The 17,091-nt window shown below is 41.6% G+C and overlaps 1 protein-coding gene across 1 annotated transcript in view; it reads right to left on the bottom strand.

The window, feature by feature from the left end:
* The window catches only part of RNF217 (ring finger protein 217), a gene marked incomplete at its 5' end in the record, with an annotated part of 59,843 nt that extends 42,753 nt beyond the window's left edge, over nt 1-17,090 (bottom strand). Inside the window, one exon of the mRNA XM_057363576.1 lies at nt 16,710-17,090. Within this exon, the coding sequence (XP_057219559.1) occupies nt 16,710-17,090 (381 nt within the window). The remainder of the gene's footprint in view (nt 1-16,709) is intronic.
* Between the last annotated feature and the right edge of the window lies 1 nt (nt 17,091).

Consider the following 17,091-nt stretch of genomic DNA (forward strand, 5'->3'; position numbering starts at 1 on the left):
AAAGTCTGACAAAATTATATAAAGCAAAAAACCAATAAACATTATTAAAATTAGGAAAAGAAAATGAAACCTATACCAATGCTAATTTACATATACTTGCACATTTTGTGTCTCTAAAGTACAAATGGCTATGCTTACAAGTGCAAATTACAGTTCCATTCAATTTCTCATTTGCAAAACTATAATCAGTAACRAAGAGCAGGCTAGCAAGTCTACACAGAAAGAATGATAAAACAGATCATAAAAGTGTTTTTTAATGTGCCCCTTCAGCAATTTCTGCACACCAAACCTCAAAAGAAAGTTATTACTTTCTAATTATAGAATATTAATAACTTGCAAGTAAGAATGTCTTYTTCCTAACACCAGCTTGATTTACCTGAAAGCACAGCTCCTAGTGATTTTGAGTGCCAAAGGTGAGCTCACAAACTGAGTCACTGCAGTAAGTGGTCATCTGTGAGAAGTCCCCAGGGACTTGGCTAGGATCACTCTCGAGGGATCTGATAGCATCAAGGAAAAAAATGACAATAAAGTTCTTCTACCTTCATTCTTACATTATCTTCTCTCATCTCAGGGCTCCTAGACTCATGAAAGTTGTAATAATTCTCTACTCCTCCAAGCATTTCTATGGGAGAGTATCAGCTTCTATACATTTTTGTCAGCAAGGTGGAAATCAATCCATTACACACAAAGCAAAAATGTAACTCTTGAACAAAGGGAATAACTGCTAACAGTAGCATGCAGTTACTCTATGCTGAGCAGCTGCTAGGCAGACACTAGCCAGGAGAGATCTCATCCTAGGCAGGGCAAATGGAAGGAGCAAGCAGAGCCCTGCAGCCTCAGCTGCAGCCTGTAAGCACTCTGCCTCTCCTCCACCCTGCTGCCTGTTCCCTGCTTTGCTTCTCATCTAGTCTCTCTCTGCCAGAATTCCCCATACACCACATTGCTCTTTTTCCTCACCAAAGCCAGACGGTCAGCCTTCATCCTCTGCATCAGAAGCCTTACTGGATGTCCATCGGAGTGTACACTGCCTTCAGGGACCATGCTGGGCACAGTATCCAGAAACAAGATGCCCTGTCCCATTCAATTTAATCCACCAYAGGATATTACAGGGGTCTAAAATTGCCAGCATGGATAAAAAGTGCATCTAGTTTAAGACCCACAGGATTGGGCCACCTCAATGCTGCAAGAATTAGTGAACTAAGACACCTATTGAAAAAAATCTGCAGACAATACATGATGAAAAACTACAGTAAAATATTTCATTCCCTACACACAGCATTTGTAAACATGAAGACAGACATCCTGCAATACTGAGTTCCTCACTCAGTCACTGAAACTTAAAGATTTTTAGCATCTAGTTAATAACCCATGTGTAATTTGTTGGGGTGATTTTTTTTTTTTTTTTAATGTGTGGTTTTTTCCCTCCTTTTTGTTTGTTTTGTTTTTTTTAAACCACAGGAGCAACCAAGTAAGCAGGTTTCTCCAAAGTTTACTCTTGAAGTTCTTCAAACTAACCGTTCACTAGGATTTTCCCCACAGATTTAAGTGGGATGGAACATTTCCATTTGGAAACCCAGTCTGGGTWAAGACTCTTCAATTCTAACAGCAGACAATAAACTGCATCGGTGATACAAAGAACAAATACTTTTAGTAAATTAAAAATACACTTGYTGAATCTACAAGGGACTTTGCATGATTTTCCTCCTCAGCTATGACAGCAGACAAGTATCTTAGGACGGAAGATGTCAGATTCACATCCTCCTTGAGACYAGACAAACTGTATACATGCAGTACTCAGTACCACACAACAGAAGTASTTTTAAGAGACCCTTGGAAAGAAAGATCCATTAAACCATAAATTCAAGTGCAACACAGCAAAGAAAACCTGGCCAACCTGCAGAAACTCCTCAAGATCTAACCAGAAAAGTGGAACARAAAGCAACAAAAAAAGTCCACACAAGCAGTCTAGGACTTTTACTTAGCCCCCACTAAAGATGAGAGAATTGCAATTCTGCCTGTATTTCATGGACTTTATACCACTTTACAGTGGTGTGCAAATTCAGAGAGCAAAGGGGAGTTGATAGCAAGAATCTAAACACGAAATCCAAAAGGGAGAGGAGAAAGGAAGTTATGCAAAATGTGTGTATTTCCACTTTCATGATATGATTTAACTTCAGTATGAGTGTTTAATTATCATCATATTCATATTGTTACAGTAATCAGTGTAATTTCATACAGTATTTACAAGTTAAAGGAAATTTCAACAATTAGGTACCACTTCCCCAAATTTACAGTTTTCATGCAAAAAAATGTTTCGAATTTTACAAGTTTGCAACTATTGTTTCGCACAAAACAATACCAAAAAGCACCCAGTTTTGCCTAGGTCTTTGGAGGAAATCATGTTTTTAAAGCAGTCTGAGCTGGAGTTACAAGCAGGCATGATTCCAAGCTTTTTTCACTGTGGCCACTGTAGGACGACTATAACTGATGAGGTCTCCTAATTCTGTATTTTTCTGGTTTAAAAAAAAACCCCTCCAAAATCTATGAACAATTTCTTTTTTGCTTGGGTTTGAATCACGCAGTATTAGCACAATTAATTTATCTGTTGTACAATCCAAGACACAATACATGCAGTTAATTTCTCTGAAGTCCCCCAAAAACAATTTCTAAAATGTGAATAAAYGGTGAAAGCAATAGTACACTAAAGCAACACTAGATTTCTTAATGCCATGTGWTGTGTTCTGCAAGTTGGGTAGTGAGAGCTCCACTGTTATAAAAAAAGCCCTTTTCTTTTCCGTGGTCTCACTAGTGCAGCCCTACCTGCCCARCTGTATTAGTCACTTCCCACACAAGAATTTGAACACCTACATGGCATCAAAACACCTCTTATTCCATCCAACACAGTATACAGGTTTAATTGAAACATTAAAGCTGCAATTGGAGTACACAGGTCCCCCCTGCCATCACACACAGGAACTCTACTGCTTCTGAATGATTAGATTTTTTTTCCTAATGCCCTCCCACCCCCAACCACATTTTGTTCAAAAAGAAAGGAGAAAGAAAAAATGAAGGAAAAGCAGACAAATGAARTCTTAATGTCATGGTTATTCCATTCTCTTCTCCTTACTTATGGAACTTGACAGGTAAGAAAAGGGAGAACAAAATCTGTCTCTTCTGCTTCTTCAAGGAGATGGGAGGGTATCTTCCAAAACCTCTTGGAAAAACTAAGTAGTGAGATAACTACTACATACTTTTATACTTCCAAATTTCCCAACCATTCCACTTTGCAAGCAAAATCATTAGTATAATAGAAGCATAAGGCTACTGAGCTCTGTCCTCAAAACCAGTAACAGAGTAACACAGGCTAGCCCAGAATTTCTGCAAGCCACAAGCAACACTTTCCATGACCATTCACTGCTCTGAACATAGTTCAGTCCCCTCTCAAGCAGTGTACAGGGTAGCAAGGAACAGAGAAGGCAGCTGTAAATCACATGTCATGAAGGTTCAGCCTTGGCTTAAGTGTCTTAGCTCCACAGAGTGACACCAGCAGCACAAAGCACGGATGGGCAGCTCTCAGGGAAATCTACTACTTGCTCTAAAGCAATTCATGACATAAAAGGATGTGACATCTAACTACAAAGATCCTCCTGCAAGGAAGTCTCTCTCCTGGTCAATTCAACATTGCCAGGAAGAAAACCAGGACAAACATTTTAGGACAACAGAAATAAGCAAAGTCCACAACTGASTAATTTTCACTTGAATGGCACTGATGAACAATCTATAATGTGACCAAGTTTGTCYTCAGTGCTATAAAACTTTTCAGAGTGCTACTACAAACAGTCTGCAAAAGGATCACCATGAAAAGGAAACAACATTTTAAAAAGCTTCGGACAGAAGGAAGGAAATTTATCCAGGAAAGGGAAGAAGAAAAAGAGCAAAATCTGGAAGTTGGTGAGAACAGAGGTCACTCTCCAGGACCTTTACAGCACTCACTAGATAAGCAGGTATCTTTTGAAGAAGCTCAACTTCCTGCCATAAATAAGGATTTATAATCCACTCAAAATACATATCAGCCAGCCATTTACTTCATCTAATCCACCTTATTCCTTGGACAGTAGCACTGCATTTTTCAAGCATTTCAATAGACCATAATACAAAATATACTACTATCRGATATGTTCCAGATATAGTTCTCATCAGGCTTTCCACCATGGCTTACATCTATGAAGAAATCCATAAAAACCATACAACTTTCAGAAATTATTTCAGTGCCTGTTCATGTCAGCTTATATCAGGTTTCTTGTTTGTGCAAGGTTTGTCTAAATCCAGAAGTAGGCTTGTTGTGGCCCAACTGGTGCCTCATATTGATTTCAGAGCCAAAACTTACATCCACCAGTGCTTCCATTAAATTTGGCTTCCCAAACAGACTTCACTGCAGAACTCAGAGACAAAAAATGATACAACCCTGCAGGAGACCAGCTTAGTCTGGTATAAACCTAACGTAATAAGAACTGAATTTAAAAAAAAAAAAAAMAAAAAAAMAACACGCTACACGGTTTTCAAAAGTGCAAACATACACAGAACATTAAAAACATAACGTATGTGTTCAAGGCTACTAAGCTCTACTTCTATGCAGAGTTTGTTGATTTTCCCTGTGGATTTAGCTTCTACATAAAGCAGCTACAGAGAGCACAACAGCTTCAACAAGTTCATCTAGACAGTATGCAGATGCATTTTGGGATGAGTACAGAAACTCAATGTTTATTGCATCTCAGCAGCAAAGGCCTCCCTATGTACACTAGGCCGGGCACAGAACCAAGAAGGATTTCACTATAATCCCCAAATATCCACCTTGCAACCAGCCTGAGCTTCCAAAGGACTACCAGGCAGCCAAGATAAGTACTCTAAGAATGCTAAAACTCTTCCACAAAACTTGTCAGATATTGGTATTGAAAACCGGAAGAAAAAGAAAAAAACCAACAACTTAGAATGAGATATCAGGAGATAAATCCAGAATGATGATGCTGCAGCCTGTCAACTGAAGCATGCAGCTAAACTACAGAATAACAGAAAGACAAGGACATTCAACAACCAGCTACTTCCCTCCAGTAATTTACAGCAAACTTGCCCAGGTGGTAACAGTTTCACAGAAMAAACCCATAATTACAAAACAAACCCCATACCCAAACCACATAATTTCAGAAATTGTTTTTTAATGTTACATAGCTCTTCCACCTTAACCATCTGTTCTATTCATTGTTTTAACGTAAAAGCAATCAGTGGAAACTAAAACAATCACTGGTCTTTGCTAAATGTGCCCTCCCATAAGTTTCTTTATATAACAGCCTGCATGAATTCCCTTGGAGAGTTATATCACAAAGGCATCCTCTATAGCCTAGGTCAATTTGGGTAACAGCAATGCAGTCTCTCCCTCTCCCAGCAGAGGGAAGGAATCGCTTCAAAATTGCTCTGATTCAGCCAGATCAGTTGAACCAGAAACTGTCTCAAAAACACAGTTTTGCAATTTATTTGAGAGATAGTTCTCCTAAAACCGGTGTGAGATGCTTGGCTTTACCTTCCATACAGAAAACACAATGCCAGATACAGAGCACTGTTTGAAGCATGCTGCTTGCAGGTACATATCAGGCATTAAAAAGTATTTTACTGTTTCCACTAGTCAAGAAAAAAGTAACACCACRCAATAAAACTCTTCTACCATCTTCTCACTGGACTGCAGCTTCTCAACATAGTGAACTGAAAGGCACAGGTAACCTTACCATTCAACTGGGCCAAATTCAGCACACAATGATGCCACACAGAAAGCCTTCTTTTGAGAGTACTGAAGGTGCTGGCTTTGAGAACTGCTCTGATACTGCACCTTTCYTCACAATATCAGAGACTGGACAGTCTCCTGGATTGAACCCTCCCTCTGATAGAGGCTCATACTGATTTCCAGCCTAACTTAATTCATCACCATTTTTAGAGTTTGTGCTGTGCCAAAAATTCTTTACAAGTGCCTATCCAAATTACCCCTCTCACACTTAGACAGAACAGTTATTTCTTCTCCCAGTTGTGCAGAGGGGAGAGAGAGAAGCTTTGGAGAGTGCCTGGCATCTGGCCAGCATCAACTGACAACACCTGAGAGTCCAAAGAMAGCCTCACCAGATACAAGTGCTTTATTACTCTCATCTCTGTATTAGAACTTCAAATTGCATTCAGGTTTTTAGTGGTTTCATCACTAAGAGCTGCTTGCATCATCTGTCATCATTCACCCAGATCTGCKGTCTCCCACTAATATTCCAACAGTCAGGTGAGCTCATACTTGAAAAATAAAAATAATCAAAAACCTCTTCYTTGTTCCATCTTTGCACCATAAGGACATATAAAATTCTCCTACATGGAAACTTTATAGTGAAGCAAAATGATAAGCAAATATCAGAAAACATTATCTGGTGCCAATTCATTACAAAGGCAATGAAATGGGACCCTCTCCCATTCACTCTCCCCAAACATCTTAAAGCTTCTCACTAAAAAATATGCTTCTAGCCTGTGAAAGMTGTAGTTACAGCCCAATGAACATGCAAGAATTTTCTTCAAATCTAGGTTAATTTTAAAAACAGGCTTAAAATTTTTATGGCCCAAAAGCAGCACACACCTACAGAAACAAAAWTTGAATTACAGTGGGAGAGAATATGCTGAAATAGTTACTATTTTGGTTGTCTTCTTCAATAGAGATGTTTGGTTTTTTACTCATACCAAGAGACTGTATGACCAAGCTCAAAGGAACCTTCATTATCAAAATCTAATCATACATACCAGTTCTTCCATGACATTGCTGCACCCTGTTCTTTTTTGTACTTTTTAAAAGATGATATTTAATAACAATATGCATTTTGTGTCTTTGCAGAAAAAACAACCCCAAACAAAACACAAAAAACCCTAACACCCCTATCCACACKCAGCCAAAATACCCCAACAAAACACAACACAACCCACACAATAAAACCCCAAGTCTTCCATCATTTTAAGTTCTGCATCTTTTTACTTGTGATTCAAAAAGACAAGGAGCTGCAAGAAACTTAATTTGAGAGCTCTGTGGTGCAGATAAAAATTTCTCTCAAGAAAATAACTATCATATTTGGCATTGCCTGGCTGCAGCAAACTGAAGGTGTTGAAACAAGCAAGGTCAAAAGAGAGATTCCTCATCTGCAAACATATTCACACAAAAAACTTCACTTGTAAGGTATTTTAGGAATAGTCTGTTCTATGTTACAAAACACATGAGGATGCTTTAACATTCAGCTACTTGAACGCTCATATTTAATGATGCCACAGGTGGTGGAGACAAGATCAGTGAGTACCAGTCTGGGCTTCACTGGGCACCCCAGTGCTGTGAGCAGCTCCGAGTAACTCCCTGGACCCTGCCTGTCCAAGAGCTGTGGGTGCAGATGCACCTGCAGGCACCRGATAAGCTGTGACTTCCAACTGAATTGTGAAAGAGGAAATGATGCAGCAAAAGGACCAAATTGCAGTTTTGGTTTCATCTAGCTCCAGTGAAAACCTCCATCTGCCACCTTTGTGAACCTGTCATTTTCAAATGTTTTYGTCTAACAGGCTGCCACAGTTGCCAAAATAAACGGCTCTGCTTAGCACTTTATTCAGTACCACCGTTGGTGAAACAAACATTTGCATATTGCACATAACACAAMTAGAAAATGGATAAGAATAAAAGAAGAAAAAAATTATTGTGAAAGGTTACTTTTTAAACAAGATTTTTTTTCTGATGATGGATCAGTGATGCACAAATAGTAGGGAACAAGTTGCAGACTGTGGTGAGCAGCACTGCTAGCTAAAATCACTGTATACCATCTGCTTTAGACAAGTCTGCTTTTCTTGACATGGAGAGAAAACAGAATGAGATCCAGAACTMATTTTAGATCCTTAATTTACCAGAAGTGACAGCCTGGCTTTGTCTGACTACCTGTCATGACTTGGGTGAGATCCCCATGAAGCATTACACTCAGAGATAATTCAAGTAGGATTTGATGAGTTACTTTCACTAAAAGAACAACAAATCAGGCATTGACATGAACTACCTACTTTGCCGAGACAAAAGCACTCAGTGATGTCCATCAGTAACAGCTGCAATTCACTGCAAGGAAAATTTATATCTTACTGACTGGGAAGATGCTAGCAATTTAAAATAAAGTTAGAACTCCAAATAATGTCTTGAAAGAATGGACATGTTCATAAGTTTGAAAATTACTCTTTAAGTGCTATTGAGAAAYACAACAAAAGCAAGGCTGAATTCACTTTCCATTACAGAAATGATTGAAAATTTCTGAGTTTACTTGATTCCCACTGCCCTTATGCAAAGCAAATGAGGACCCCCAGATATGTGAATACTTGGAAGATATCCAGATTTTAATACTGTATTTCACTTTGCCCACTTCGAGGTMTAAGTGAACCTGTATATGTCAATGCACCTAAGTGTCTAACAGAAACAGTATTTAGACTGAACTCCTGCCTCAACCTCCAGCTGGATTAACTCATCACGATAAAACGTACTATCATCACTGTAATTCTACCTGGAGCCCTAACATGTACATTTTGTAGTTGGTATCCAACACTAGGCAYCTAAATACTATGAATCATTTTGCTGTTTTGCACATCTATTCACTCCAAAAAACTCTGAAGTTGCACATTCTTCGCCATTTTTAAGCTGCATGCTAATGCCATAAAGTTAACCAAACACAGTTTCTAARCTACTGCAGAACTGAGCTGTATATGCACGTGAAAAAGCACCCAACAATTCATATGCTTCCTCCTGTAAGGCTTCTAAGCAAAAGAATTCTACTTGTCACTGCACAGGTGCACTGGAATAGAAAGGCATAAGGTGTTCTCTTCCCAGTGCACAGTCTCATAGTGAGCGCCATTAAAATAGGGTTAGGAAGCCCTTGCCCATCATTTCTTTGCCCCCATAGAGCAGCAACAGTACCAGCAATAGTGAAGGACTTCTTTTTGTTTCTGCAGGGAAGCGGCACCTCTCACAGGCACTCTGTAAACGTGTCACATATGAGATGCTTTACCTACCTACTCCACCCACCCTACTGCAATGGRGTATAAAAGTCTTCCAGCAGCTCAGTAAACACTAAGACATTATTTTCCTGGAAGTTCTATACTTAAGACTGTGTTCAGAATCTTTAATATTTATTTTCTTTKTTAAGGCAAGATTTATTTCCTGCCTGCCCCCATCCAACAGATAAAGAGCTAGTCACATTTCACTTTCTGGTAACCATTTACCAAAATAACTGGCCAGTAATCAGCTGCAGCTTTAAATAAGAGGCTAAAGATCCACCCTACATGCAGGGCACCAGYCTTCACAATTCACTTTTGTTTTACAAAAGCTTACCCTGAGCAATTCCACCTTCAGGAGCAAACCAATTCCTACACGATCACTGTGCCTTTCCCATCCTAGCAMTCTTCTCCCTTTTCTTCCTTCCTTGTATTGTGTGTGCAACCCCACACAGCCACGTCACAGCTGAAACAGTTTGGATAGGACTTCCCTTTCCTTCAAGCAAAAGGGACAGAGTCGTTTAGATCCCCATACTACACCCTCCAAGCTGATACACCACCATTCCTATGAGATCAGGAAGCAAAACCAAGYAAATAAACTAGAGATGTACCTGCCTTTGCTGCCATTTGTGTCATGTTAGTGGTGGAAAACAATATACAATGGCATCAGGATGACTAAGCTTGAGAAAACAAAACTTTGCCCCTTCTGCTTTCCAATACAAAATCATATGTAGTCTGTGCTGTATAAATGAGTGCTCTACACTCTACTTGCAAGCTCATAAGGAAATGGAAGTGATAGACTTGGATATTTCTTTACCTTTCACGGAATTCTAATCCAGAAAGTGCACAGCTTTTCTCACAATTAAGTAAACAAGAGCAACAGCACATCCCAACAAGGCTGTCAATGAAAATATACCTCAAATTTAAGCAGTGAGGTAGCACCTGAGRTAAATGTGGACTCAAATGTAGATGCCAAGCCATTTCATGTTTAATTCCAAATCTGACCTAAAGTACTGCTAAGCTTCTGACCTTCTGCACTGAAATCCCTAAAATTTTCTTCTGAGTAAAATGTTGAATGTGTTTTTCATCCTAATTTTTAACTTCCAAGTAAAATTAACTCCTTTGCCTTTCCAAAAAATTTTCAACTATTTAAAAATTGACACAAAAATTAAATAGCCTCTTCACCATTAGGCAAATCTGTCACTTTTTCTGGTATAGAAAAAGTAATAAATATTTGGCTAATAAAAATCCTATAAACAAGGACTTTTTTACTTTTAATTCATCAAGAAAGCACTTAAAGAGCAAGAGAAACATTAAGTACAAGCAGACAAAGCATACAGAAAGACMGATAAACCTGGGTGGGTAAGTAATGCCCTTCTTCAGGGGGATGCCTCCAGTTTGAATTCTTTCAAAGAAATTATATCCCTTACAACTCTTAATCATTTTGACAATGTACTGACATCCTGGCCATTTAAAATACATACTTTCCTTGAGCCTGGCTGGTTTAGACAGCAGGAAGCAAGATATTTGTACAAGAAGAAAAGAGGAATGAAGGGCCAAGAGGCCCCAGAGCAGTTGGAAGAACAGTTGTTCTGGGTGGAGAAGCAGGAATGGGGCAGAGGTGAGCTGAAGGCCTTCCCAACCCCCATTTAACTCCTTCCTTTCTTTTTGTTTGGGCAATTAAACCCCAACAGTTCAGTTTCCAACTAATTTCATTTTAAAATCCCTGGACTGAGTCCATACCTGTGCCTGGTAGCTCCTGTGAACAGCTGGTGGGAGCAGTGGGAGGGAAGGCATGCAGCAGATGATCTCCTAATGGCTCAGCCTGTCTGTGATCCCCAATGCCAACACCACCCACAGACCAGCGAGGTGCAACACACTGGCTSTGAGAGACAGCTGACAAGGAGAGCTTCTGCTTCACAGAAATTACACATTTTCAAAATTAGGTTTCAACCCCAGCTAAAACAAAACTGGTTCTCCATCTCTCACTGCAATTTTTCATTCATAGGAAGACTTTACACTTCAAAATCCACTTTACTGTCAATATCAGCAAAGTCATGGTACCACTGTGGCACTTTCCATTAACCTCACCCCTCACTACAAATATCAACAATTTCATGACACCATTTATCCTCCCCTCAGGAACCCAGGCCTTTCTCTATTAGCAAAATCCTTCCTGTAACTGTTCAAAGACAACACCATCTTCTCTATTCTCTGTATCTTGTATCCCAGAGTTTTACTCAAAATGTACTTAGCTGAAGAACAGCCACACCCTTACCCCTTCCCTTCGTAACATCATGGCTAAGAAAGGACAGCCATAATTCCAGCTCTACATCTGGTAAAGACTTATCCAAACAAGAGGAAGTTACAGTTAGCCATGTAGAATAAGCTTGAAGCTACTTCTGCACAGGGAACAAAAATACCACATGCAGTGTTCRTATACTAACAGGACATCTAGGCCTACACACTAGGATAACTAGGTAGTATTGTTAKTCAAGAACATTGCTCAAAACTGCTTTTCTTTAAAATGAATTTCAAAGCACTTTCATCAATGCTGGATTTTGTAAGCTTTGCTCCAAACTTAAATTTTGGCACAAACTGGATCCACCAAGGAGCATTAAAGATGGACTAAAAATCTGCCAYATATTTTGTCAACTTGAAAGACTAACTCTTACAATCTCAGAGGTATTTGGGTATCATCCTGAACTGCGCCATCCAGCTATGCAGCACCACTTCGGCACTGGCACTGTACTCAACACATCAGGACAACAGCACAGACTTTCAAAAGCTGTTTGCCGAAAATGGCAGGGAAGAAGTTTAGGTGCTCCTGCAGCTCATAGGCTGCACACATCATAATGGACCAAGTATCAGCCTCCTTCTCCTCCGCCTCCTCAGGAAGACAGCCAGCTTACACTGGCTGAGGCTGTTGATTTGGTTTAGAAAGCCTGTAAACTATCAGGTTCTTTTCTCCTCCTGCACTTCTCTTCCTTCTCAAAACTTTTGTGTTCTCGCAATGTCAGCCGGAGGGGTGGCCACTCACCCTGCCATTACCTCCTGGCAGGCAGTTTACAGCTGTTMTACCAACTCGGTAGCTGGTCTTAGAGCATGGTTTTAGATTAATTACCCTTACAAACACAGAGCTTCTTCTGCACTGAATGACAGTGCCCTTTCTGAGCTCTGGTTTGACTCAGGGCACAAGAAGCTCATTAACCATCAGATGATTCAGCACTTGGTGCCTACATTTCTGCTGGCTGGTTTTCCTCAGCTGAATACAGCTTTGAAGAAGTATCATTTATATGATACCATCAGACACCTGACGAGACACAGGTGTCAAGGCCCTCCAGCTCCAAGCCAGTACTAGTTTTATGTGATGGAGACTGCTCCTAAATTTTCCTCTTTGTTATGCAGCTTTATAATCACATTCCCCACAAAAATCCTGACTGTAACAGTCAGCAGCTTTTTTTCTCCAGCTCTTTCAGAAAGAAATCATTCACAGAAAAGGGGTCAAAAACAAGATCTCAGGTCACAAAAGAACTGGTAAGAGGTTCTGAGCAGTGGGAGGATAATCTCCACATTTCATGCTCAGAAAAGAGCAGGATTCTTGTCCCACCAAAGCTAACCATGTGCAAAAAACTGTCAGATGCAGTCCCTCCCCACCCCCAACAATCCCTTCTGATTTGCTCATGGCTACTAATCTCATTACAGTTCCTATAATTAAAGCACCATAAAATCTGATAAAGAATACAGTATGTCGTTTAAATTAACTCACCCTAAGTCTTTTAATGCAAGAATGACTACTCCAACAGAGTTACAAGATTTACAAAATAAAGAATCACTAATGAGCACAGGATCAAAACTGGATTATCAAGTTTCCCGATTTGCATKTAGAAAAAGCAGGCACCGAGGTTTCTATAAAATTTTTGGAGCCATTTTATAGGAAAAATGAAATGCTCTCTCYGACTTAAATGAACAAGCAGCCCAGAGAGGTTAGGAATTGAATCGCTCTTTTACCAAACCTCCGTATGCAGTTTCTGGGTTTGATACGACGTTTAACGGAGAGAAAGATGGGAAGCGAAGGAGATGCGGATGTAATATTACACCTGCGAGATTAAGTGTCCTAGTGCTTCCTTCTCTATCCCAAGTTTGTATGCTGGATRTAAGAGTACAGAAACCCACAGCTCCCAGCTGAACAGGAAATAATTCTTCCACACTTTTGACCCTAGCCTCACTCAACACGCACCTGAGAGCCCATCAAGGGAGAACACTGGCCTTTCAGACAATCACACTCTTCAACCTCWTCCATGAAGCATAAAACACAACAGCTCTGGGCAGCACTGATTCCCAGATACAGGGCTTGCTGGGACCTGACTCACACTCTGTGCGATCCACACCAGATCCTGAGCTGTGAAAGCCACCACACCACATCCTGAGCCGCAAAAGCCACAACCTCTACGATGATAACCCATCATCCATACCTTTCAATTACCATATCAACAACTGGAGTCCAAACAAATAGGCACAGAATTTTTTTTTTGAATGGTAAAGCAACTGGTCATAGTCAAACCCTGAAGAGCCCAATGGCTCTGTGACTATCAGGAAGGAAGACAGAACAGCTAAATTGAGGTAAAGTTACGCCATTTCCCAAAGTCAGGTTTCAGATCAGCCTGGGCATTCCAGGCTTGCCTGCTAAGCTTCTGCTCCAGCCATTAAATCTTTGAAAGGGATTATGCAGCAAGGTGCCAGTGATAAGAAAGACTGCACTTGACCTCTAAAGACCTTCAGATGTTACCCTCATTTTCCAGTATCTAGTAACATGATGAGCAAATTCTGCARTTGGAGCATTTTCATCTTTCCTTTTAAGAATGCCTAAAACTTCGGTTGATTTTCTGATCTATAAAGGGCTCCAAGGCAGAAGTTCTGATGCTGCTATACATTTGCATAGAAGAAAGCAGTGTGCATTAACAGAGTTTTTATTTTGCCACTCCATTAAACATCATTTTAGAAATCACAATGAACACATCATGAAGAATACAGCTTTCTTTGGTGAGGGAACACACACAGACATCAAAGGCAACATGAATTATTTTAAGTGCTATACTTCTGCCAACATATTCCACATTTTCAGCATGAGACCACTCCTCCAGAGATGTAAAGTCAGCCAGTGCACAGATTGCTATTTCTCTTACAAGGAAACCAAATCTAAACAATGTACAATGATGCTTGGGGTTCTGTTTTTCAGGTGKTTTTTTTTGTTTTCAATTTCAGGTACATTCTTAAATCAGACTGATCATATCCAAAAGCAAGATATTTTTAAATTTTCAAACAAAACCAGCTTTTCAACATTTATTACTTTTGAACTTCTGGTAACTTTTCATTTTAATTAGCAACAAAAAGTGGAAACTCTCAAAGAGGAAAGGTGACTCAATTTCTAACCTATACTGGCTTTTCACTGATCCTTCCCAGATATTCTTCTAATATAACTGACACGGAGAAGCCTTTCTCTCTCCCCAGGATGACTCACAGGGTCCTTCCACTGCACAAAGGAAAGACAGATCACTTCTTGTTCTTGAAAAATATCACTTTCTTGTCCTTTTCAAAAAAGGAAGATAGGAGAAGAACACACTGGACTGTTGTTATATTTGTTTCCTTTTTCTCTGAACAAATTTATCAAGCAACTAAAATTCTGCCTGGTCATAAAAGCATCTGTAACAACATGTCCACAGAAGTACTCTGTGAATCTCAGTCCTCAAGCCCTGCCCCATCTTTAATGCACAGGAGTAAGTACCCATATGGCTATRTGCCATATGGGTATCTTTCAACAGCTGATGGGATCGGCTTTGTGAGTGCTTAGCAATAGTAGTGGCTTCCTTGAAGACAGTGTCCCTGCATACACATCCAATACCTGGCCAATGCTAAACCCACTTCATAGCGCATACACCTGGCTCCCAGGCCAGATAGCTATTTCAGCCACCAAATTACTGCTTCATTCTACAAGAGTCCAGCCTAAACGAGGCAGAAGAGTTCTTCAGTATGGCTTTAGACACCAGATCATGTAACWCCTATTGCATCACTGTAAACTGAAGGCACCTGCCAAGATAGGGAAGACCACCCTGACATCACACCATTTGGCAATTTCCAGCTCCAAAAAGTCAATATTCTGACACATGACCTCAGCGGCTGATATCAAGGTGGCACAAGTTTTCACTGGCAGTATAATGGAAAAATTCAGTTAAAGTTTTGAGTCTACCACTTACCTACAAATCAAATCATTCTGGTCTCTGCGCATGAAGTCTCAAGAAGACTTTTTGGAAACACTCTGACTATCCAATCCATCAGTTCCCAAGTTAAGCCCTTCCCTGTTATCTAAACACATCAAAAGGAATCATAAAAATGCTAGTGAGTTTACTATTAGCCAGAACAAATGTTACCACTACCAGCAAATGCCACATAAGCTACCAGGACCCAGAGAGGAGCAACTTTCCTCCAAAGAAGTTACTTGGCTTCGGATAGCACGTGCAATTTCCAAGCAGTGAAATGTACTCTGGTCAGAACAGGCCTGTCAACTATTTATAGAGTGCAGGGGTAGCTGTAACCATCCATCCCTTCCCTACACCCACAGCCCAGCAGGAACACAGACCGCCTGAGCACAGCACGAAGTCCCAACAGGTGTAAAAACTCATTCTACCACCAAACTAGAACGTCTACTTTGCACATCCTAAAAGTTTCTGATGAATGAAAGCATAAAAGTGGTAAGTAAAGGGCTTACTTGGTTTTGTTTTTCCCACATACACCATACTTCTCCCATTGTTCTTCGTGTTTAGGGTGTGACTACACCAGCAACAGAAACACACAAGCATTCTGTGGTGCTAAACTAGCTACCGAAAACTAGCGAAAACAGAGCTCAATCAAGCTGCTGATTGCGGTTTGAAACAACAGCTCTGACTGACAAAACAGTGATGAACATGCAAGCACGCTATATGCCAGCTAGCTACTCAAGAAAWGCAATTGCCTGCCTAGGATGGAAAAGTTGAGTTTTCAATTTTTTTTTCCTCCAAAGAAGTTACTGTTTACTGTTAAAAGCAATTGTTCACCAATAATCATCATCCCCCCTCCCCGCCCGGCACACACTATTTTAATCTTGCATAATTGGCCTAACACCAAACGCGAGGTGTTCTGCGAGGACCGGGCCGAGCCGCACCAAGGGCCCGAAAACCCGCAAGCCCAAGCGGCTACGGACAAATCCCCGGCTCCAGGAGCCGCTTCGGAGGCGGCTGCCAATGCTCCTAAACTCCTCTCCTTAGCACTGCTCAGCCTCCTCTTTAGAGGAAGCTGGTGCCGCCAGCCAGGTCACAGCAAGAGTTTGAGATTTCAAAGCGAAAATCCTTGTAAAGATGGGAAGAGCTTGAAAACACAGAAGTGACCAGCCCGACCGGCTGCGTAAGAACGCGCGGAGTAGCGCTTCGGGAACGGTCGGTGACTGAATCCGCAGCTCGAACCCAGGTGGCGGCCGACCRCATTCCGCACGGGACGGGAAAGGATCCCGCCCGCTCCGCACCCCCTCGCCCCATCCCGGCCCGCTGCAGCGCTCAGCCCCGCGCCCCCTGCACACCCCGGCGGTGCCCGCTGGGCCGTACCTGGGAGCTGAGGTACCGCCGGAGGCACTCCTCGCACACCGCCTTCTTGCAGCAGGACAGGGGCTTGATGGGCTTCTCCTCCAGGCACACGCGGCAGCTCAGCACCAGCAGCGGCCCGAACTCGCCCGCGATCAGCCCGGAGAAGGGCTCGGGCAGCAAGAACARGTCCACCACCTCGATGCTGCCGCCCGACGACAGCGGGTCGTCGCCCGATACCACCCCGCGCCGCGCCGGGGGCTGCCCGACAGCCGGGCCGCCGCGGGGGGAGCCGGGGACCGCCGCTGGCCGGTCGTTCTCCACGCAGTAGACGGTGCAGTACACGTGCCGCCGGGGGGGGCGGCGGCGGCCGCTGCCTCCCTCCGGCCCCTCCTCCGCCGGGGCC

This window comes from Malurus melanocephalus, unplaced genomic scaffold (genome assembly GCF_030028575.1).
Source record: "Malurus melanocephalus ecotype Western Australia unplaced genomic scaffold, MMel_1.1 scaffold_29, whole genome shotgun sequence".
Classification (NCBI taxonomy): domain Eukaryota; kingdom Metazoa; phylum Chordata; class Aves; order Passeriformes; family Maluridae; genus Malurus; species Malurus melanocephalus.